This window comes from Ictalurus furcatus, chromosome 4 (genome assembly GCF_023375685.1).
Source record: "Ictalurus furcatus strain D&B chromosome 4, Billie_1.0, whole genome shotgun sequence".
Classification (NCBI taxonomy): Eukaryota; Metazoa; Chordata; class Actinopteri; order Siluriformes; family Ictaluridae; genus Ictalurus; species Ictalurus furcatus.
In genome coordinates, this window is record NC_071258.1 from 6,609,962 (window position 1) to 6,635,710 (window position 25,749).

The following is a 25,749-nucleotide window of genomic DNA, read 5'->3' on the forward strand; positions in this document are numbered from 1 at the left end:
TTCAAACTAAACAAAAAATAATCGCATTTATTTTTGACCATTTACAGTACTATTCAAACGTCTTTGCTATACTATTTTGTTGTTGTTGTTTAATAAAATGTTTATTTTTATGACTTCTGCTTTATTGAGTCAGTACAAAAACATTTTAAATGTCCAAACAACAACAACAACAACAACAACAAAATAATAGTAATAATAAATGTTGTAGAAAAATGTTTGCATGCCAGTAAAGAAAATAACATATTACATAATACACCACTTTCCCTTATAAAACTGCTCACAATGTGTACCTGAGACTACTGATGATTTTTTAAAATTATTTTATTTTATTTTATTTTTTAAGTAAAGGTTGGTGACTTTGTTTACTGACTTTTGCACAGTGATGTATATTTATGGCTGTTTTCTGCTCTGCTATCTTGTAAATGGTAAATTGACTGAATGAATTGGTGCGCTTATGGCACTTTTGCGCGCTAGGCGGATTTCAATATCAGTAGGCTACTGCACAGAGCTGGGCGGACACCAGAGGCAGGGTGAGATACTTAAACTTCCTACAAACTTCTCCCCTTAAATTTACTCAAAACTTTGAGCTTAACCTAGATCTAGCTGACTGAGCTCCTGCTGAGACATGTCGGACAGCGCCTCCGATCCGGGCTCCATTACCAATCCGATGAAGTTTAAGAATCAGGACTTCGTGTCTCTGCGTGATGAGTGTCTCCAGTCCGGAAAACTCTTCGTGGACCCGAGCTTTACTGCTGATCAGAACTCCATCGGCATGCCGGCAGATCCAGACCCCAAAATGGCCATCAAGTGGCTTAGACCTAAGGTATCCATCTGCACATTTGCACATCTGCACATCTGCACAAGGTATCCAACTGCATATTATATCCTACTGGTTCTTGCATTGTCTCAGGATCTGAATTCTTTGGAAACCCATATTAGGTGCTATAACAAGATAAACACTCATTTACCCGGTAGGGTCTTTTATGTAATCTCACCTAGGTGTGCTTGAACTGGACACAGAACTAGGGCACACTTGTCTTTTCTACGCTTAATATGTATACATGTTTGACCTGGATATGTGGATATTGTGCACCTTTTAAAAAAGGTACATAATTGTAATTAGCTTACTTAATTAGCTGCATACACCTTTCTATGTAAATGATATATACTAAAGCTACAACAAAATATGTATCTTTTAGTTACCACCCCAGCATCAGGGAAATATATATTAATACATTAATATATACATATTTGGTATTAATATATATTAATACCACATCTAGATTTAAGTCAGGGAGGAAGTTTCTGATCCGTCTTTTCAACTATTGCGGTTTCATGCAAGATGTCAAGCGTAATGTTGACCCAAAAGCATGTATATACAGTCAGGTCTATAAGTATTTGGACTGTGACACAATTTTCGTAATTTTGCCTCTGGACACCACCACAATGGATTTGAAATGAGGCAGTCGAGACGTGTGAGCTTCTTAAGGTAAAGAAATTAAAAGTCCGATGACCTCAACCCAATTGAGCATGCTTTTCACTTACTGAAGATAAAACTGAAGGCAGAAAGACCCACAAACACGCAGCAACTGAAGGTGGCTGTAGTAAAGGCCTGGCAAAGCATCTAAAAGGTGGAAACTCAGCATTTGATGATGTCCATGGGTTGTATATTTCAGGCAGTCATTGACTGCAAATGATTTGCATCCACGTATTGAAAATAATCCTAATATTTATGATTATGATAGTTTGTCCAATTTCTTTTGAGCCTGTGAAAAGGGTAGGACTCTGCAAAAAATGGCTGTAATTCCTAAACGGTTAAGGCAATATTTTTGTTAAACCCCTTGAATGAAAGCTGAACATCTACACTTCAATCACATCTTGATTGCTTCATTTCATATAGGAATCTTATAGGACCGTATAGGAATCAGAACTGACTTAAAATATATGTTTGGTTTTTTTTGTTTTCCTTTACAAGACCCATGGTGTGTGTGTGTGTGTGTATGTGTATGTGTATATATATATATATATATATATATATATATATATAAAACTCAGGCAGTTTGAAGTAGGAATTAGTGAGGATAGGAGTGAACCCTTGATTGGCACATACCCTACATCTGGGTATACAGGAGATCAGTAAAGGCACTAAAATATATATCAAAGATGTAGCTTCAGGACTTTTGATGTGGCACATTGTGTCCAGAGACATATTGTCTGGAGACATAATCATTAACCTAATTAAAAAGTAATCACGGATTTATGTTCCCTGATTTAAGCATTTGAGGATGAGTGCTTTAGTCGTACAAATATATATATATATATATATATATATATATATATATATATATATATATATATATATGTCTGTTTTTAATGTGTTCAGGAAATCAGCAGCAACGCTGTCTTCGTGGAGGGAACCACAGGCACTACTGATATCTGCCAGGGCCAGCTGGGTGAGTCGTTGCACAAGTTCTTGATATTTTAAACCTAAGTCTAATGGGATAAGGCTTGGTCACATCTTAGGAAGGAGAAGATCACTGAAGAATGGCCTGTGGGCATGAGCACAATCAGAAAGACATCTGCCCTGGCGAGAATCTCATATCTAGTCTTCCTGTTATCATGCAGATTTTCTCTCATCCTTTCTCTCACTGCCTTCTCATTTCTTTCTCTCCTCATCTTTGCATGAGCCCCGTTATAATGTTTAATATCCCATTCCCGTTCTCCCCCTCGAGCTGTGAGGCTTATGCAGGTCTCCAGCTCCTTCTGAAGACGCCCCACTGAGAGCTGTAAAACAGAGCTGCCTCGGGGCCTTCACATCAAAACAAAAAAGGAAGGGGAGGCATGGAGGGATGGTTTGGCATGCATATGCTCCCTTCCCTCCTCCCTTCTCAACTTTAACAATTATTTTGCCCTCTTTTTTTCTCCAACTCACTCATCCCCCACTCACTCACTCACTCAGTCTGGTTTTGATTGCTGGTAAACATGCAAGCTCGGAAAATCCTGCAGCATATTTGCAACTTTACTCCCTTTAATCAATGACAGATGAGATGTGATGAGGAGGTTGTTGTTGTTGGTCAAAGTGTCTCTACAGTGTGTACCACTGGTTTTCAGACGTACACAACACACAACCAGCCTATTTCTCTCTACCTCATCTATGACTAAAGCACTCATCCTCAAATGCTTAAATATAAATCTGTGATTGCTTTCTAATTAGGTTTATGATTAAGTCTCCGGACCCAATATGTGCTACAGAGTACAGTGGCTTTCCAATATATATGGCACCTCATATACAACAAACTATTCTAATTGTGAATATATGGTGTGTGTGCAAAATGTTCAGTCAAAATGAAAAGGCATTTTGGGGTAAAAGTGAAAAATGAGAGTTGAGTAATGATTCTGGCTTTGGGTCTGGAGGAAGCATGATGTTATTCAGTTAAATTGTTGACCATCTCTAAACCCTTCTAGGCAGATGAACAGCTGTTTACTGTTACGCAGGAATTTTAATGTGTGTGTTCGTGTGTGTGTGTTTGTGTGTGTGTATGTGTGCATCGATCACAGACTTGGTTATCTGTGTTTTGAACCAATACTGATATGTGCTGTCATTTTCATGACAGTAAATTCTGATGTTTTTTTTTTTCTTGATAATGTTTACCTCCCTTCCCTGCATGTGTTCTTTAGGTAACTGCTGGTTGCTCGCTTCTCTGTCCTGTCTCACTATGCACCCGACTCTGTTTGAGAAAGTGGTCCCATCAGGACAAACCATGGATGCATCCTATGCTGGAATCTTCCGCTTCAGGGTAAGACAGATGAATGCCAGTTACGACTGGAAATTCACTGTCGAGACCAGTCAAGTACACGTTCTTAAATTCAAAAGATGGTGTTTATTAACATATGAATATGCAGGGAGAAAATTAATGAATGGAATTGTACACTGTGAGGGTGTCAGAGGTCATGCATTTACATAAAAGATCTGATTTATGAGCTGGAGTGAGGATCGAGGTTAATTTTTCATGTGTGTGTGAGAGATTTAGACAGGGGTGCTAATAAGCATTATCTAGCCCTTCATCCTCAGGGGTGTTGTGGGGATTGTTCCAGATATCCTTTCACTCCCCCCAAACATCCCATCATCTCATGCTGACATACATCCCCCAACCCCCATCAACACACCTCCCACACATGCTATCATTATTCATTCAAAAGCAATCTTCAGTATGGTATCTTTGTGTTACTCCTGTGTTTGGCACAAGCCTTGAACATCCATCCAGGTGGTTAAGACTTTTTGACATGTTTTCTTAAATAAGTGCCTTAGGGGAAGGTGAGGGAAACAGACACATCAGCTTCCTGAAAGCATAAAAGTACATTCAGCTCCCCTTTCCTTCAGCCACATGAACAGACTTCCTAAATAATTTGCTGCTTTAACTGAGCTGCCTGTTCCAGTAAGTAAACATCTGAACTGATGAATCTTTAAATGATATTTAAAGGGATTCAATGAATACTTTGTGGAAAATGTGCATTTTGGGTCATTAACCTGAAATATTTCAGCAACCAAGATATATTCAGTGTCTGAAAAATGCTTGTTTGGTTTTATACTGGAGCTATGAGGATAATGTAGATCGGGGGTTCATGCACTTTTTGAATGCAGGGACCCCTTTAAGTTAACATCAATTATAAGACTACTTATGTTTGAGTTATTAAAGTTTGGATTAAACCCATTCAAATGGCCAGTGGGGTTTTTTTTCCACAACTGTAACAAAACTTAAAAATTCACAGACCCTTGGCTATGCTATACCCAGACCCCACTTTGGATGTAGTTAAGTAATAAAAATCTGTCTGACCCAAAATCTGCTTTCTGTAATTGCAGACTTAAATATTTATGTACATGCTTCAAATAATGGTGTAAGTTTTAATGGTGTAAGTCCTACATGGAAAAATAGAACTACAACTATATGCTATAGTATGCATTACCTTAGGACAAAATAAATGTGTTTTTATTATTATTATTATTATTATTATTATTATCGCTACAATAAAGATAGTGTTAGGATACTTTATCACAGACATTTTTTATGACATTTCTTTAACATTTATGGAAGGATTATCTAGTGTCGTTATCAGTTTACCACCACGGGACATTTTGCTATGGTATAAGTGGAATAAAAAACTTTAGGACATGCTCTAAATGGAAAAGAATCAACTTTGGTGCAGTAATAATAATGCTGTTTCACATCATGCTACAATACACAACCATGTCATTGATTATTTTCCTGTAACAGCATTCCCACAAGTATGTTATTCCTTAGCAATCATGGATGCATTTTACATGTAAACTTGAGTAAACTGCAGGACATAACTTCAAAGCATAGTTGAGCCCAAGGTGTTTAGTGAGGTAATGCAGGGGAGACATGGGTGCCTCTTATTATATATATGGTTTTCTGGTGAGAAAGCAGGAGAGAGAGATAAAAGAAAGGTAAAAGAAGGTGCACGTCTGTTGTTTATGGTATTATGGTATGATGATTTGTGTGTTCTGACATGTAGCCTTTGCCGAAGGGCATGAATGCACAGATACACAGTGGCTATGTGCATAGCCCGCTATATTCATACCTGTCAACAGGTCAGCACAAGCCGAGTAATTCTGTTGAAGTTCCTCTTGAATTCTGTTGAAGTGACAACCTCCTCTGACCCGCTCAGGAAGCTAGTAGATGGAGTGCTGACAAGTACAAAGAGTTTTCAAAGAGAATGTCATTAAATATGGTATAACGCTACATCAGCAAATGTTTAAAAAAAAAAAAAAAAAAAAAAAGGAAGACTGCTAGAATATTGAACAGTTACAGAACTAGAATATTGAACAGACTGTTATATAACTTAGAACTGAGTTTTCTCTTATTGTAACCTGTTTAAAAAGTAGGCTGGACTGACACCCACATACACACACACACTACCTGCACTACCTGTTATAGCAGACATTTCCATACTAAAACTGTGTACTGGTCAGTGCTACACTGTCACTTACTGTGCCTATTGGGCAGTGGTGATGGACAGTTAAGGCGCTGGGTTACTGGTCGGAAGGTTGAGGGTTCAAACCCTGGTATGGCCAAGCTGCCCTGTTGGGCCCTTGAACAAGGCCCTTAACCCTGTTTGCTCCAGGGGCGCTGTATCATGGCTGACCCTGCACTCTGACCCCAACTTCCTGGTATGCTGGGGTATGCAAAGAAAAGAATTTCACTGTGCTGTAATGTATAGGTTACCACTAAATGCTCATTATTGTCCTGTTTTAGTAAGTACTGAACTGTCTTGTGTTGTTTGCATGTGCACTTTATGTAAAAATGTGTAGGTCTTATTTAGTTTTGTGTCATCTCTTGTAGTTAGTGTATTGTTTTATGTAGTACCATGGTCCTGGAGGAACATTGGTTCATTTCACTGAATATTGTACCAGCTGTATATGACAGTTGAAATGACAATATCCTGTTACAATGCCACCTCTGAAGGGGTGGGATACAATATATTAGGCAGCAAGTGAACAGTCAGTCCTCAAAGTTGATGCAATTACATCTGTGTCAGAACATCTCCAAAACTTCAAGTCTTGTGGGGTGTTCTCATTGTGCAGTGGTTAGTACCTACCAAAAGTGGTCTAAGGAAGGACAACCGGAGAACCGGCGACAGGGTCATGGGCGTCCAAGGTTTGTTGATGCATGTGGGGAGCGAAGGCTAGCCCACCTGTTCTGATCCCACAGAAGAGCTACTGTAGCTCTGTAGTACAAATTGCTGAAAAAGCTAATGCTGGCTATGATAAAAAGGTGTCATTGCATCGCGGCTTGCTGCGTATGGAGCTGTGTAGCTGCAGACCGGTCAGAGCATCCATGCTGATCCCTATCCACTGCCGAAAGCACCTACAATGGGCACGTGAGCATCAGAAATGGACCATGGAGCAATGGAAGAAGGTGGTCTGATGAGTCGCATTTTTTTTTTACCTCATGTGGATGGCTGGCAGCGTGTGCGTTACTTACCTGGGGAAGAGGATGTCACCAGGATGCACTGTGGGAAGAAGACAAGCTAGCAGAGGCAGTTTGATGCTCTGGGCAATGTTCTGATGGGAAACCTTGGCTTCTTGCATTCATGTAGATGTTACTTTGACACGTACCACCTACCTAAACATTGTTACAGACCAAGACCAAGTGCAGTGGCCTCTTTCAGCAGCAATTGTTCAGGAATGGTCTGAGGAACATGACAAAGGTGTTGACTTGGCCTCCAAATTCCCCAGATTTCAATCCGATCAAGCACCTGTGGGATGTTCTGGAAAAACAAATCCGATCCATGGCTGCCCCACCTTGCAACTTACAGGACTTAAAGGACCTGCTGCTAATGTCTTGGCGTCAGATACCACAGCACGCCTGTTGTTCATTGCCGTTGATATGAGGAGCATTTTTGGAGGGAGTCTCCAGTGTCAGTGCTTTGTAGCCATCAGAGATAAGTCTTGTTTACATGGCATTTTTTTATTTCATTAACTTCAAGATAAAGAAAAAAGAGGTATAGCTGTTATAATGCTAGTGATACCAGGAACTTATTTCATGTATGTTCCACAGCATTAAATGGAACAATAAAAGGATAAAAAGTCTGACATGTCATGCTTCAATAAATAAACATTTTAATTATTGGCAAATTACTGTGGTATAAGAGGACTAATATGTGGCAGGGCATGCTGTAGGAATTATAGGGTGGTAGGAAATGGTCCGATCATGAAATCAAGAAAAATATTATATATTTTTAATATTAATTATTAAATTTTATATAATATTAAATAAACAAAAATTCGAGAATATCTAGGTCCTGTTTAGTTTCACTGAAGTTACTAAATAAGTTATCGTAGTTACTAAATTATATGCTCTTAGATGGTTGACTAAATAATCTTTACATTCCCTGTGTGATTTCCCTCTGGATTCTCCCACCTCCTAAAAACATGCTGGTAATTGAACTGGCCAATTTCATGCAAATATGTGTGTATGTGTGTGATGTCCTGCAATGGATTGGCGTCCCTTCCAAGGTTGTATTTCCACCTTGCGCCCTATGTTCCCGGGATGGGCTCCAGATCCACTGTGATTCTGATCAGCTGATTCAAGCAAAATGATTTCAAGTGAAAACCAGTTAAGCCTATGTATAAAAAGACTTAACCAGTGCTCTTATGAATAGGAAGATAAATGCATTATGTAGCCTGATTAGATTAATCAAGATCTCAACCAGTTGCAATTAGATTTCACTGGATTATATTGCAATTAAATATGGTCACACCGTTTGCAATGCACCTATACCATACTATCAGTATTTAATATGCGTCTATTGTTTTCTTAACCATAAATGCTAAAATAGCGGGTGTTCAAAAATAATGTATCATCACAGGTCTAATTAAAGTCATTGTCCGATACTAGAAATAGAATTAGTCCTGCTATTAACCCAATTATCTGAAGTGACTCTCTCTCTCTCTCTCTCTCTCTCTCTCTCTCTCTCTCTCTCTCAGTTCTGGCAGTATGGTGAGTGGGTGGAGGTGGTGGTGGATGACAGTTTGCCCGTGCGAGGAGGCCGTCTGCTCTTCAGCTATTCGCGCACTAAGAACGAGTTCTGGAGCGCCCTGGTGGAGAAGGCTTACGCCAAGTCAGTGATAGCATATGTGTGTGTGACTGTGTGAGATCGTGTGGGATAGAAGAGTAGCAGTGACACAGCTTCCTGACGCTCTTAGGCCGCTTTTACAGTCTAATTGCGTGTAAACAAATGACTGTTGACATCCTACTCGGTATCCATGCGTCAGTAGAGTCCTGATGAAGAGCGGACAGAATCAAAGTGTGATCCGAACCAATTTAATACATGGTTTTTGTATGTAGATTGCAGTGCTTGTGTTGGTATCATGGAGAAGTGTGTAAAATATGTTCAAACAATATATGGGAACCATTAGCACAGTAAAATTGACGGGTCCTGACAAAAAAAACTACTTTTTTATACAAAAACTGCGCTTTTATGTAAAAACTAAAAAAAAGGCTAAATGTTAGGGTAAGATTTAGGTGTAGTATAGCATTAACTACATGCATTAATAATCATTTATGTCTTAGACTATCCTCACAAGGATAGAAAGAGAAACGTGTGTATATGTGTTTGTCTGTGTGTGTGTGTGTGTGTGTGTGTGTGTGTGTGTGTGTGTAGGTTGATTGGCTCCTACAACAGTCTAAAGGGAGGCAATATTTCTGAGGGGATGGAGGACTTCACGGGTGGCATTGCCTACACTCGTCCGGTTTCCTCACGCACGCCTCCCGTCCTGTGGAGGACTCTGACTGCGGCGCTGTCCAGAGGCAGCCTACTAAGCTGCTTCATACAGGTACACACACACACACACACACACACACACACACGAGTTCCATTTTCCTTGCTGAAGAAAAAACCAATAGAAACCACCACAGAAATTCTAATGGTTTTCACTACAAATACCATTACAGACCATCAGCTTACCATTAAAACCTTTACCTTTACTATTATTGGTCCTTAATGGTATCCACTAATTATAACCTGCCACCAATAGAAGGCAACAAATTACTAGGAGAGACCCACAGGGACCATTACAGTTTCCATTAAAACCAATACAATTCCCATTATAACCATTAACACCATTATAAATACTTAAACCATTATCAATTCTGTGAGGGTTTCTATTGTTTTGGGTTTTTTAACAGGGTTAGATCTGGTTCCTCTCAAGGTTTCTTCCTCATGTTGTCTCAGAGAGTTTTTCCATGCTAGTCTCTTCTGACTTGTTTCATTAACATTAGAGATCTAAATCTACATCCGGGTTTCTGTAAATCTGCTGTGTCTATTGATAAAAGTGCTGTACAAATAAAATTGAACTGAAGAGAATGTTTGATGTTCTGAACTTTCCTTCCTCTAGCTTTAAGCTATGAGACTAATGCAATGTCATTAACAAATAATTGAAGCTTATAGGTTAGCATTGTGCAGACTACATGCCTAAATCATCACACTGTGTAATATTGAATCATTTTCCTCAATAAATAAATGACCAGGTATAATATTTTTCTTGCATTTGTTTAATTGGGTTTGTTTTTATATACTTTTAGAACTTGTGTGAAACTCTGATGATGTTTTAGGTCATATTTATGCAGAAACATAGCAAATTCCAAAGGGTTCACAAACTTTCAAGCACTACTGTAGCCTTGTAGCTTCAATATAAAACGTAAAAGAAAATTTCAGACACCAATCATGTTGTGCTGATCAACTCCAAGGAAAAAAAAATGTGTAAATCTTGTTTATTTGACATTATCATGATCTGTGCAGTATGCTCCTTTGCTACATGCTTCATAACATAGCAGATGACAGCTGGATTTCTAATTAATCATGATTGATTAGAAATATTGAAACCCAGATTGCTTTCACATTTTAAGTTTTACATTGAGTCATAGCAGATGTTTGGTTTGAATACACAGCATATCTCATTTATGCAAGTTATACATTATAGCCATAATCCTTTCCTTTCCAATTTTTTCCTTTTGAAACATTTTCAGAGGAGTGGTTTGGTACCTGTGAAGTGTATGCTTGGTGTGCTAGACATTCAGAGGTAAAATGAGATTTTTCCTCACACGCATCTGCTCTGTTCAGTTGTATGTGTTTTTAACAACTGGAAAGTCAACTTGATTGTATTCATATAGCATATTTAGCCAAATTGAGGCTTAGATGTTAGCACATTTGCCTTGCACTTCCGAGGTTGGGGGTTCGAATCCCGCCTCTGCCCTGTGTGCATGGAGCTTGCATGTTCTCCCTGTGCTTCGGGGGTTTCCTCCACCAGTCCAAGATGCGTTGTAGGCTGATTGTCGTGGGACCCAGGACCGCCCAGGGTGTCCTGTCTTGTGTCTTGAATTCCCTAGGATAGACTCCAGGCACTTTCCCTTTTGACTAACTGCTACAGATTAGCTAGCAGCTATAATGAGCCCATACTTCATCTCTACCTAAAGAGAGTGATGCAGCAGCACTTTAGTCTTTTAGTCCTTAGTCCTTAGTTCTCTCCTAAACAGATCAGCTTCCAAAGCTTCAAATATCATGCTAATGACACCACTCTGATTGCTAACTAGCCGAGCCAAGTCTCATTCTGGAAATTTGAGTCCAGTCTTTGCTGTCTTCACTATTTCTATGTTGGAGTTCTCATTAATGTGAGATCGAAACACCCCTTTGTCTGAAATTCATATCATGCCATTTGAGACAATGGTTATTGTTGTTCTGTTTGTTTGCTTCTTTTTTTTTTTGGTTTATTTTCTTCTGTGTGCAGGCCAAAAGTGTGAAAGAGATTGGCAGTGTGACTCAAGAGGGGCTGGTCAAAGGTCATGCCTATGCCATCACTGCCACAGATAAGGTAAGATATCTAGCTGCATACAGTACATACTGTATGAGACAAGGTTAATTTAATTTACCGACTTTCAGCTGTTTACAATGAACAAATCAAACAAAAGCAACTGAAATAGTTTAACACAACGCAAGTGGTTTCCCCAAATTAAACTGAAAATGCAACTTATAATGATTTCTCGAGTTTCAAAATTACTCACCCCCCTAAATAGAATCCCTCACAACAGCACAAATATGTAAAACAGGTATTGTCTCAAGCACACCTGATACATCCAATTAAGGGCATCATTAGTTTCACCAGGTGTGCTTGAGCTGGAACACATGAAATACCTGAACTGGCTAGGGGCAGAAAATATGAAATACCTCGACGGGGCAGAAAAAGGAAGATATCAACGACTACAACCAGATTTCTGAGAAGGCAGGTTGTGAAAAACCCTCGAGTGACTGCAAAATACCTGCAGCAACTGACTTGGTGTAACAGACACAGAGGTTCCAGTGAGCACAGTATGGTGTGTACTAAAGGCAGAAGGTTTCCATGCCAGAACTCCAAGTCGTGCACCACTACTGACCCAAAAGCACAAGAAAAGTCGGCTCAAAATCATATAAATAAGCCACAGAAGTTTTGGGATTCTGTTCTGTGGATGAAACAAAACTTTTGGAACTTTTCAGCACGATGGATCAGCGGTATTTCTGGAGGAAGAAGAATCAAGAAAGAACACTCTGTCCACAGTCAAGCATGGTGGTGGCTCGGTGATGCTCTGGGGCTGCTTTGCATCCTCTGGCACTGGAAACCTGCAGTGTGTGGAAGGCAAGATGGATTCACTGAAGTATCAGGAAATCCTAGGAGAAAACATCATGCCGTCTGTGAGGAAGTTGAAGCTTGGGCTTCATTGGACCTTCCAACAGGACAATGATCTCAATCTTACCTCAAATTCCACCAAGGCTTGGTTTCAGAAGAAGTCCTGTAAGATTCTACAGGGTCATCACAGTCACCTGACTTGAACCCCATCAAAAATCTCTGGTGGGATTTGAAGAAGGCGCTTGCAGCACGCAAACCCAAGAATATTGCTGAACTGGATGCCAATGCTCATGAGGAATGGGCTAAGATTCCTCAGGAACGCTGCCAGAAGCTATACATCTCATTTGCAGCAGGTCATAACAGCAGAAGGGTGCTCTACTAAGTGCTAAAGATGCTCGCCATGAAGGGGTTGAATAATTTTGAAACTGGAGAAATCATTATAAGTTGCATTTTCAGTTGAATTTGGAGAAACCACTTGAAGCATTCGTTGTGTTCAACTATTTCCATTGTGTTTGTTTGATTTGTTCACTGCAAACAGCTGAAAATCTGTACATTTTGACAATAAACCCGGTTTGCAATGGGGGTTGAATAATTTTGATTGCAACTTTAGTTAGTGTGTGTATGTGTCCGTAGGTGCACAAGAAAGCAGAGGAGGTGTTACTGGTGAGACTGAGAAACCCCTGGGGATTTGTGGAGTTCTGTGGACCATGGAGTGACAAGTGAGAAATGGTTCAGTTTTCATTTTAGCGCTAAAAATTGTGTCCTCCTAATAGCTGCTAAGCTGTTTTGTGTGTGCGTGTGTGTGTGTGTGTGTGTGTGTGGACAGGAGTAAAGTCTGGGATGGCATAGACAGTGCAGAGAAGACCAGAATCAAATTGAACATCGAAGAAGATGGAGAATTTTGGTACATAAACATCAACAGCATATTTTTTCCCCCTACAAAATGTTCTTCATCAAATATGTGCAAAATAATGATGCAAGTTTTCAGTTCTGTACTAAATATAAATGATTTTTTTTGTCCAGGATATATAATAAGAATATCCTGGTTACTCAATATGTACTGTTTTCTTACTATGAACATTTTAAATGACTCTCATTAAGTTTTAGACAAATATGTCAACAAAACAAACCACCATAGTCTTCTCATCAGCAAAATATGTCATGATGTAGAAGTTGGCTAGTTGATAGATTATATGATATGTTTATAATTAGTGGAGTAAATGCATGTTCAGGTCAATATTAAGAATTTTCTTCCATGCCGTTAATCCTACATATATTGTCAAATCAACCAGCAATATTGCTAATACCTTCCCCATTGCTCAGAACTGTTCATAACAAAAGTAAATATTGTCAATTTGAACAAGTCTAGTAAGACATAAATGAATAAAGAATTCATCAAGTTGTTGTTTATGAGTATGGTTTCTGGATTACAGAGCAAAAATATTGGCGGTCTCTGAGTGGGTGGGATGGCCCTCTCTTCTCTGTCAATAACAGTGTCTCTAGCCAATCGTGTGAGTCTGTGAGCTCATGTATGCAGAAGAGGGTAGACAGCACTTTTCTCTGAGTGTGTTACACTGCCCCATGTTGCAGCATGAGCAATAGTTTGAAAAGTTGGCTGGCCTCACGTAGCTCGGCGGAAGCACGTGTTAGCCTTCATCTTCTGCGGAAGAGCTGTCATATGTTATGGGAGAGCTGGCTGATGTGTGGGAATTGGTACATGACTAAATTAGGGAGAAAATGAGGGAAAAAAAGAAGTGCTAAATTCTGATAAGGTTCTTCTTATTGGTTCAGAAGGTATTGGTTACATTGCTATAACAACTCTGACATTAGTTCTGGCTGCAAGTAAATCAGTTTCATTTTAATGAGCTTGTCCTAATATGCTACCATCTCTATAGGCTAGTAACAGCTCGTTCACAGGGACTTGTACAACGAGCGCTCCACATAATCTCAGACTAATAATAAATGGATTTTTAAAAGAGGTATTTAACAAAATATAATCACTGATATGGTGAAACTTTCTGTAAGGGGACATTTATGTAATACAATATGGAAGGAGTCTCCAGTATAAGTGCTTTGCAACAACTGTACGTTTTCTGCCACGGGAAAGTTTAGGGATGGACAGTGTTGCTCCTTGCAAAGTTTCCTCACTAGCATTTTTGACTTATTAACTAAAAAGTGATATAACAACTGTGTGTGTGTGTGTGTGTGTGTGTGTGTGTGTGTGTGTGTGTGTGTGTGTGTACACATAGGATTGGGGTGCAGGATTTTTGCAAGCTGTTTGACACAGTGGAGTTGTGTAGTGTGGAACCTGACTCTGATGCTGGAGAGGAAGGGAATGCCACTGACACCTCCTCTTGGTCCTTGACCTCCCACAAGGGGTCCTGGGTGCCCATGTGCTCTGCAGGGGGCAGCCGCAAAAACGCACGTAAGTATGTGTGTGTGTGTGTGTGTGTGTGTGTGTGTGTGTGTGTGTGTGTGTGTTTGTGTATGTGTGGTAATTATATTATTTAAAATGTGAACACAGATAGCAAACTGGATTTACGAATTATTGTGTGTAAAATAATAATAATAATTATTATTATAATTAATGAATAAATGGAATGTATGAAAATGTGTAAAAATCACAAAAAATTTTTAAAATGTTTATAATGTGATTATCAAAACACAAATAAACCAAACATCTTTTCCTCTCAGTTTCCTGTTTGTTTTGTTTCTAATAATTTTTTTTACAAGTAATGATTTTTTTTTTATTTCCAACAGGAACTTTCTGTAAGAACCCACAGTTCCACTTGGTTCTATCGCAGCAGGACGTGGAGGACGTGGAGATCGACGAGGATGATTTGGACGGCAGGGATGATGACGATGATGGCGCTGCAGCTCAGGCAAAGAGCGGTGTGGACAAACACAAAGAGAAGATGAAGAAATGCACGGTACTGATAGAGCTGCTGCAGAAAGACCGTCGACTGAAAGACAAAGTCAACTTCCTTTATATTGGATACCATATCTACAAAGTGAGAACCTGATGCACTATTACACTTTATAGGCTTGTCATTAGTAAAGGCTTAAAGGTGCAATAGGCAATATTTTACATTTCTTACTAATACAAATATTGTGGAAAATTATTATTCTGTCTCTCTGCCCTTCTCTGTGAACTTCCTGTTTGTCTTTTAGGTGCCTCCTGAGGTGAGTAACACTTCACATATGACTGATCTGTTTTAACTGCATAAGCATGAAACCCAATCCATTCCTCCTTCTATCCCAATAGCTGCAGGACAGTACAGGATCTTTCAGCCAGGCGTTTTTTGATGCTAACCCACTGGTGGGCCGTTCTGGACAGTATCGTAACATGCGGGCTGTGTGGAGGAAGGTGCATTTGGACCCGGGGCACTACATCATTGTGGTGTCCACACAGAGGCCCAACCAGCCCGGGGTTTTTTTCCTCCGCATCTACGCCAAGAAAGGCAACACACTGGGGTACGCTGGAGTGTTGAATATACAGTAGCAGGCGGGAGGAAAAACACTGGCATAGCATTTCATACAGTCTTAAAAGTTTTTAAGAAGTGAAATGAATGAGAATTTTATGCCTTATCTCTTCACAACCTCGAGCTCTTAAATTATAGATGCAAAACTCTTACAAGAATAAATAGTCAACATCTTAGTTCTGCTCCTTTTGACTTACTTTAGCTTCCCAATAAATGTTGAGCAATTTTCAATTAGCTTTGGTCCATATAATTTGTCAACTTTTTATTATTATTATTATCTCTTCATATTGTTCATATCACATGCAATGCACTCTGCAAACAAATCATTATTTACACTGACATTGTCATTTGTTACACTGCCAGTTTAGTTTTAAATATTGTTTATAAATCAGTCTTTCTAGATTTTTTTAAACTGAATATACTGTAGCCCCTTAAACTCTCAGCTTCCTATTCAGTTTTTCATATTGATATTTCAGTAACTATTCAGTACCTATATTGAAACTAACAGGAAATGTATGTAGTTGCAAGAGTGAGGAAAAATCTGGGCCCATTGATGGGTCCTGGGAGTTTAAATGGAGATTTTAAAATGACAGTCATTTAAGTTGTTAAATATCTTCCAATTTTAAAGCCTTTAAAAGTAAGTCCTGACTGTAAAGCATTTGCACGTCTGTGAAATGATCTTTAATTACACCCCCTATTTCGGCATTTTATCTCCATTTCTCTTCTCAATTTGGTCACCTGCCAAATCTCACCCAGCCTGTCATACAACAGCCACCAAATGGGGAAAGTGAAGGCTAACGCTTGCTTTCTTCAAGACACGTGATGCCAGACAACCACAAGCTTTTGATCTGCTGCTCAGAGCAAAGCGCTGTCTGCCCTCTTCTGCATACATATATGACTGTGAATGGCTAGTGCTGCTGTGATTGACGGATGAGACATGAGAAAATATGCTATCCCTCCACCCAAAGAGCATGTCCAATTGTACTCCTCTTTCTTTTGTCTATTTTCAGTTTTCTTTCTTTCATGTTGTTTCCCATATTCTTTCTTCCATTTTTCCATTAGTTTTCTTTCTTTTACTTCTCTATTTCTTTTGTTATTGTCACAACTGTGTCTTAAGCAAATGTCTTGAAAGTACATTTTCTTTCTACCATTTATTTATTTATTTATTTTTGCCTTTTTCCATTTTCTTTTTTTCTATCTCCCAAGCAGTTATGTTCTCTTGGACTTCCAGCCGTAGATGGCATCGTCAGGCTTTGAACTCCTGACCTCTTGACGATAGCCAGAACTTTTCTGTTGTGCCATTGAGGAGTAAATAGGTTATAGTCCGTTTATATATAACCTGTAAAGTCTGTAGTAAACTTCATTATTAACTTTTTTGTTTTGTTTTAGATCATAATGTTTACATTTATGGCAAATGCCTTCATCCATAGTGACTTACAGTTATCTCATTTATACAACTGAGCAGTTGAGGTTTAAGGGCCTTGCTCAAGGGATTTGAACTCACAACCGTCTGCTCAGAAGGCCAACATCTTAAGCACTGAGCTACCACTTCTCCGCAATACACTTGAGTCTGGTTATTACCTGAGTCAGGTGTGCTAGGTACTGAACTGAATAAAGTATTATATATCCATTTGCAGAATTAAGGACCTCTGTATTTAATGATTATATCCAGCTGATTAGAAACCGTATTGAAACTTCGTCCTCCGTTCTCAGGGTTCGTGAGATCACCTGTCCTACTGCTTTTACCACAGTGAGTATGAGTGTGTTGGAGTTAATGATAAGCAGAGCTACAATAGTCTCACTAGTCACACTTTAACAAACTTACTTACTGTGTATGTTTGTCCTGAAGACTGTAATGTCAAACCCTCCATCACCTGAGGATCAGAGAATGGTGCAGAAGTGGTTTGATGAACAAGCTGGACCGGTAAGTATCAGTGCAGGCAGAATTTGATGAATTGACTTTAATATGATGTGTGTATAGAAGCAGTATCCGATATCACTTCTCTCCTCAGGATGACAAATTAAACGCGCTGGAGTTTATGAAGCTGCTCAACACAGGTCTGAGAATTCTAACTCTAATTTTAGTGTATCACAAGTTGTGTATAAAATGCATTCACCAAAATGAATTCATGATTTTCTTACTTTCCTCTGTAGATGTAGATCCCTGGCCAAAATAGGATTTGTGGTACACTTCTTTTCAACTGTATTTGAGTCAAAGATTAATCGTTTTTATTTTAGTTCACTTTGCAGAAAATGACGAAGGTGGATAAATATTCAGTCATTCATTCATCTTCAGTAAGCGCTTTATCCTGATCAGGGTTTTGGGAAATCCAGAGGCTATCCAGGGAACACTGGGTGTGAGATGGGAATACACTCTGATTGGTACTCCAGGTCATCGCTGAGCACCAAGCACACACACACACATATTCACACACTCATTCACACACTCATTCACACCTAGGGATGATTTTGAGTCATCATTCTGCATAAATATTCCATGATATAATTGTCTGACTTCATTGTGTTTTTATTTTCCTGTACAGTACATACAGTCAGGTCCATAAGTATTTGGACAATGTGTGATTGTGCTCTGTGATGGGTTGGCACCCCATCCAGGCTGTCCCCCACCTTGTGTCCTGAGTTCCCTGGGATAGGCTCCAGGCTTCCCGTGACCCTGCGTAGGATAATCGGTATTAAAAATGGAATGTTACGGGGCAAGTTCAGGAATAAAAAGCTCTATGGGTGTAATAAATAGATGTGTAATGTTGCACATTAAAATAATGAGTCCAATAGCTGAGTATTTGGATTATGTTCATAATACAAATATGTACTGAGGGGTCAATGGAATTTTTTTTTCACAGATGTTATCAGTGGTTATCACTGTAGAAAAGCGCCTGCTTTGGACTTGAGTGTATTGTGGTACCAGTAATGGCCACCAGGTGGCGGAGTTGGTCAGAGCGTGTACTGGATCTGTGTATGATCCCGGTTCATGAACTGAATCAACCTCACGTCCCCCTTATTACTAGCACATGGTCTGTAACTCAGCACAGTGCTGTGTTGTACTCACTGTTGGGCCTCACACGCTTTCTGTTTGTACTGCAGTGCTAGAGAAGGACTACCATGTTCCTCTGGAGACCTGCAGACAGCTCATTTTCACACAAGATGTATCCTTCCATCTGGAATTGGGGATTCATCTCATTTCCCCCCTCGTACTTCCTGCTGTTCTTCCTCTTTTTTTTGTATACTAAGGTGCAGAGTGCTGTGAGCGAGTATCCATAGTGTGTGTTCAACATTCTTTATTTTTCTTTAAGTATTTTTCTTTCTTTTTAACTGTCTTAAGCAAATGTCTTGAATGATATTTTCATTTCCATTTTCTTCTTTATTCATCTTTTCCCCTTTCTTTCTTTCTTTCTTTCTGTCTTTCTTTCTTTCTGTCTGTCTGTCTGTCTTTCTTTCTGTCTTTCTTTCTTTCTGTCTTTCTTTCTTTGTCTTTTCCATTTCCATCTTTCATTTATATTTTCTCGTTTTCTTTCTTTCTTATTCTAATTGTCTTAAGCAATTGTTTTCTCCTTTTTTCTTTCTTTCTTTCCTAATTTTTCTCCCGTTCTTTCTTTCTTTGCCTCTTTTTACTCCCATTTTTGTTTCCTTACCCTCCTCCACCCCATTTTTTGCTCTTTTGTTCTTTCCTTCTTTTTGCTTGTTTGTTTGTTTGTTTGTCCTTTTTGTCCTTCTTGCTTGAGATGCTTTTTTGTTCGCCCCTCCTGGTTAGTATCCTGAGTGTGTAAATATACATAGACTGGTGGTAGAGGCAGATTGAGTCGTGATCAGGCTGATAATCTCCTCTCAACTCTGCGCAGTCTGCAGGTACCCGAGCCTCCTCTCCTAAACTGATTTGCTATGGCAACGTAAACATTTTAAATAGCAGAAATACCACAGTTAATGATGATGCTAGCATAGTTTTGGGGGAAATTGTTGTCATATTTCTGTCTCCCTGTCCTGTCTCTGAACTGAATCATTTCAGGCTTAATAAAAGTATGTTTGGTTAATCTACCCTCCCATCCTGCTGTTCTGCACAGCTGGAAAGCAGAGCTAGCGTGTAGTGAATGACTTACATTCCATTCCTGTGGCTGTGCTGTTTACTGAAGATGTAAATATCCATTTCTGAAACCTCTGGGGGTTTTTTTTGTGTGTGTGTGTTCAAGTCAATCTTTCTTGAGTATGATGAGGATTCATCTGGAACCATTAGTCCTTTTGAGCTCAGTCAAACTCTTAAAGCAGCAGGTACGAGCTTTAAACACACTCTCTCACACACACAGATGCACAGAAACACCTGTACAGGACCCAAGGGAAAACCATAGATTAACATAACATGAATTCCCATATTTCTCTCTCTCTCTCTCTCTCTCGCTCTCTCTCTCTCACCTCTCTCTCTCTCTCCCCCCTCTCTCAGGTATGCAGTGTGATAATAACATACTACACATGCTTTGGGAGCGCTTCGGCTCTGGAGAGCAGCAATTGCCTTTCTACATCTTCGTGTCATGTGTTACTAGACTGCAAGTCCTCTTTTGTAAGCAACTCTATTACAGCAGAATCCCCACATGTATTACACAATCCAAACACACACACACACACACACACACACACACAAACTGTAACATTTAGCAGATAGATTGGATACATACTGTACATACATAAGCTCAGTTACAGACATTTGGTGCGTCTCAATCAGCTCCCTAGCTCCCTATAGGTCTTGAATTAGTATATCATGAACACGGGTTCAGCCACTGGTAAGGACCCTGTGTCTCTACACATTTGGACAACGATAACTCAATTTCCAGTAAAAACGACTTTTTAAAATCATTAAACACTTACAAGTCTTTAGACTCTTACAAACAAGCCATATACAGAACATCAAATAAAGCTAAAATCACTAACATAAGTAATCATTTGAGAGCTACAATGATAACAAGCTATGTAGACGAAGTTTGAATTCGTCTGCCTTTTTTTTTTTTTGTTCCAAGCTAAGAGGCTTCAGAAAATATGACGCCATTTCCATTAAGGCAACATAGTGAGCACCGATGCTCCCTGGTTTTTGCGGTGCATTGTGGGATTTTTTAAGGAGCAAACATGGAAGGATTTTGTGATTGAGACGACCCTTAAAATGGCCATAAAATGATCACTGCCCTGACTACTGAACTAGGGAGCTGATTGAGACATACCCATACAGTAGCAAAAACTAGTGTCAAAAACTTAAATTTGGGCAGAATAAAATGTAAGGGGGAAAAAGTGACAGATCCTGGACAGTGCATTGTAACTGCATGTTGTGCACGATGTAAACTAGTGCGGTTAGATTCCTTTTTCAAATTCTATTCAAATTTCAATTTAGTATTCACTTTAGCATGTGACTACATTTTAATATATCAAGTCTTCAGTGTTATAGTGCTATAATGTATATTGATGTTTTTGTGGATGAAACTTGAATGACATTTTTAGGCTCTGTGTAAAAATGTTTTTCTTTAATCCCCCCAAAACACAATAAGGCTGAATCCAAAACGGCTTCCTACTCACTATATAAGGAATAAAACATGACATGGTTATCTGTTATAGGAAAATAATCACTTATGGGTTGGTGTGAGGAGTTACCATAATGTCACCCTTTTTATCTGTTTATAGTTACTTACATGTAATGTTATGGAAAGTCCTCGAAACAAGTTAGTTCCTGTTATTACATACATTGTAGTAGATAGAAACACTGCTCATTGCCTGACCAGTAATAATAAGAATAATTAATAAAACAAAAAAATGAAGCTTGCCATGTTACAGAATGTTACCAAAATGTTTGTGAATAAGATCAAAGACATTTAACCGTTCTATTTTCACACGCTTGTGTTGATGAGTTTTGGGATCAGGTGATTGGGATCTTTGCAATGTTGTCAATATACCTGCCGAGCATTACTAAGGTATTGCGCAGCTTTTACATCACTAGCACAGTGGTGTACAAGTGTTAAGGTGTTAATTGGAGGTATTGGAGGAATTTGACTGTCAGACATTTCTCCACAGCTCTGTTTGAGTCAGAAAGCAGCCTGGAGGTGAAGAGCAGAGGCATAAACAAGGTAGGATCTGTTATGATTCTTCTCCAGCTCCTTTCTTCTGTTTCTGCTACTCTAGCCCTCCTGGAACTAGAGAAATTAAGGCTAGACTTTTGTAGTTGTTGTGTAGCTTTGCCTCTCATTGGTTGCTCATGTTTAATGTTATGTTAAGAGCAAAGCCGGAAAAGCTTTTTTCCGAATGACTCTCACACGGAATTCTCAGTGAATCCAGGCTGATTCATTTTTAACCTTCAAGCTCACTTTGGGTCAAAAAGACTCATGTGAAATTATACTATATTAAGCAATAAGCCACGAGAGGGTGTGTGTTACAGTGATTTTATTGCAGTGGTCTCAGGCACAACACAAAACAGAGTGTCTAAAACCCCATTAGGATAAAATATGATAAATTATCATACACTCCAGTGTTCAATAAATAATTGAATTTATTACGAATGATAGTCGCAATAAACCATTCTCCCACCATTTAATCTAGTCTGTTAACAGTAGTAAGCTTTGGTTGCTAAGCAACATAATAGGTAAACATTAGGGCATTATATGGCCAGAAAAATGGCTTAAGTGTAATGGTTTTATTGGTTTTAGATCCTGGCACATTAATACAGATTTCACTTATCGTGCCACAGGTGTGCTTATATCAGGGGTTTTACAACAGCTTTGAAAAGCTAAACACTCCGGTTTACAACATAGAACTTGTTTGGGCTTAGTTTCAAATCATCAGAAAGTGAACATGGGAAGAGTCTACTTGTAGTGTGTATATACTAATACTTTTAGATGGTGACTATATTTGTATGTATTAGCAGGGGTGGAAAAAGTACTGAGAAATTATACTTAAGGGAAAGTATGGATAATGTGTCAGAATCTTAATCAGATGAAAGAAGTTAGGGGTTAGTAAGTAGCCCTACGTATCCAGCTAAAAACTTACCCAAGTGAAAGTTTAAAAAAAAAAAGGTGCTACTTTAGAATGTACACAAGTAATAAAAAAAAAAAACCTTCTAACTGATGAAATAAGACGATGATTTTGTTTTAAAGACACTATGCCAAATTTGCCTGAAAACATAATTCAATTTCTATACGTTTGTTTATCATATTTATGACGAATGCTATGCAGTTTGATAATGAATTAATCAGAAGTTAAATATTGTGTAAATCGATGCTAGTCTAACCTGGCATTAGCAAAGAAAACATGCTAACTTATTTAAAACAGCAAATTAGCAAAAGTTACCACAACATACTTAAATGGAGATACCTCTTTATACTGTATATGAGTCCAGTATATTGAAACATTTTCCTGAGGTAGAGTTTCACACTGTTCCAGCAAGTTCCACACTGCAGTCTAGTGTCTGGTCCATAATCAGACCCACACGGTTAGCTATAGTGCTAACTGCATTGTGTAGCATGAGAAAGTCACTAAAGATGACAGATTGTTGTTGTTTTTTTATGTTCATGAACTTGATTGGATGCTAAACTAAAATAATTGGATACTAATCTGAGCCCATTCAATTAATATAAAACACAGTTATTGACTGACTGAATGAATAAGAAACATTTGTGATTCGTAATGAGTACTTTGAAGGTCTATATAAAAATGTAAGTTGTAAAAAGTATATATTATTGTTTGTAGTGGAATTAAGTAAAAGTACATGTATTCAGTTTCAATAATACTCAAGTAAAGTATAAGCATGGCAAAATAACACGTACAGTTGAGGTCATAATTTTACATACGCCTTTCAAAATCTGAAAAATGGTCTTTTTTTTTTTTTTGGAAATAAGAGGGATCATAAAAATAGTTTTTATTTAGTCCTGCCCTGAATAAGCTATTTCACATAACTGATGTTTACATATAGTCCACAAGACACAATAATAACTGAATTTACACAAATTCGGGTCAGTACTAAATAAAAAAAATAATAAATAAAACTGCAATGTTTATGATCCTTCTTGTTTTGTTGTGTTTTTTTAATTATTAACATTTTGCAGATTCTGCAAGGCGTATGTAAACTTATTATCTCAACTGTAAGTACAGTAATGAAGCACAATTACTCAAGTATTTTCCACCCCTGTTTAATGTGTATATAGTCAACATAGCCTATGTAGTGAACGCTGTATAAGGGTTCATTTCTTCAGTAGTATTTAAAGCTTGCTTAGATCTTGCTGTTCCTTGTTTTAGGTGAATACAGAGCTGATTCTGGTATTAACTTTGATATTTTTGAAGCCACTGGTTATTAATAGCTATACTCTGTGTAACGGCTCATGTCTCTGCAGTGGCTGCTCAGGCTGCTGGCTGTGTGAGCGCGCTCAGATGTGACACCTCAGCAGGACAGACCTGTACAGCCAGGACTATGCATACGTCATCCACCTGGACCTGCGTTATTTCTCTCTCGCTCTCACTCTCTCTCTCTATTTCATTTCATTTACATCACACTGTCTCTGGGCCTTGTTCCGATCGCTTCCACCCACCCACCAACCCATCCATCCCTCCATTACACAGGTCATATGGGTCATTCCTGATTATGGTCCAGACACACGCTCTCTGCTTTTGTGTTTTAAAATAGAAGCATAATAAGGCCTATGTTCTCTATTACTATATTCTGTATTAACCATACTTTTTACTTATCTGATATATTGTCTGATATATTGTCTGATCTCACAATTATGTTTGGTTTATTTGATTAATATGATTTTTTGTCTAATTTTGCACAAACTCTTGTCGTTTCACAAATAAGCTCTGAATCCACAAGGACCAGAAATGACTGATTCTTTAGTTCTTTAGTTAACTGATAGAATTTTAACAAGAATCGATTGCAGCCATAATCCCAGTACCAGCATATCATCACATCCTCATATAGACCTGGGTTAGAAAAAAAAAAAAAAAAAACATGTGAAATGTATTAATATAAACAGGGTAGATATAATAAAATGATCATAAATGTTCCAGTGTTAAGAACACAACAGAAAATAAACATGATCGTTTATTTTCTGTTTAGTTTACCAAAAACAAAATATAAAAGTCGGTAACATCCAAAATGTCTTAGAGAAAAGAATGCAATAAAAATGCAACAAAAGGCTGGGATTAGCGTGAGATAGTATTCATTCTGCTTTGAATATTTATCCAATGTTTTAGGAATTAAACACTTTTGGAATGCAGTTATTGGTCTTAAGCCTGATGTGAACTAAAAAACGGTTTGCTGTTTTTATTATCATCAACTGTATTAACAGTATTATACATTATTAACAGAATGTATTAACAGTATCAGAGGGTGAAGATGTGTATTTCCTCATCTTGTCTTTTTAGTCTTTCTTTCAGTGGGCATTGGAATCAATGATCTTCCAAATAAATCTAAGTATCCATATATAAACGTGGATCTTTCTTTTCATAGTGGATGCGTGTACATACACCTCCACACACACACACACACATGTACACAGGGCTAGGGGAGCGAGAGTGACTGCTGGTATTAAAAGCGATGTCTCAGCAGCGCTGCACGCATCGCCTCTATTCTTGTCGCTCTGACGCCACGCACCGCGTCATCACGCCATCGCTCCCTCCTCCGCTACGTTCTCCCTCTCTCCCTCCTTCCAGCTCTCTCTAGTAACTGGCTCGCTCTGCTGCCTCCTCCCCTTGTTCCCTTTCCTCTCTCGCTCTCTCACACACAGCCACACATGCTTGCTAACACACTTTTTATACGCTCTCGTCCTTTTTCCCGAACCCCTATTTATAGACATGTATTTATGCAAGACAGAGCAGAGGTTGCCCCAGGCAACAGGCCAAGCATTTCTGGAAAGGAACACCTGTCAGTCTGGAAACTGCTGTTTCCATTCTGGGATCTTCCTCTTGCTCTTCTTCTTCTTCCTCTTGTACCATTTATTCGAGTAGCTCAGGGTGCTTTTGAGTCTCTGGGTGTCCATCTTTGTGCACGTGGATCTTCCTTTTCTCTCTCTCTCTCTCTCTCTCTCTCTCTGCCTCTCTCTCTCTCTCTCT

At 38.7% G+C, this 25,749-nt stretch overlaps 1 protein-coding gene across 1 annotated transcript; it reads left to right on the forward strand.

Moving 5' to 3' along the window:
* The first annotated feature begins 277 nt into the window (after positions 1–277).
* Positions 278–24,215, forward strand: capn12 (calpain 12). Its single transcript, XM_053622671.1, has 21 exons — positions 278–823; positions 2,384–2,453; positions 3,679–3,797; positions 8,510–8,643; positions 9,187–9,358; positions 11,309–11,392; positions 12,815–12,900; positions 13,008–13,085; positions 14,431–14,606; positions 14,942–15,192; positions 15,353–15,364; positions 15,447–15,655; positions 17,377–17,413; positions 17,513–17,587; positions 17,676–17,721; positions 18,766–18,827; positions 19,459–19,527; positions 19,866–19,944; positions 20,114–20,230; positions 21,724–21,776; positions 24,033–24,215. The coding sequence occupies exons 1-21, from the start codon at positions 626–628 to the stop codon at positions 24,057–24,059; spliced, it is 2,154 nt and encodes a 717-aa protein (XP_053478646.1). The 5' UTR covers positions 278–625; the 3' UTR covers positions 24,060–24,215.
* Positions 24,216–25,749: the final 1,534 nt, after the last annotated feature.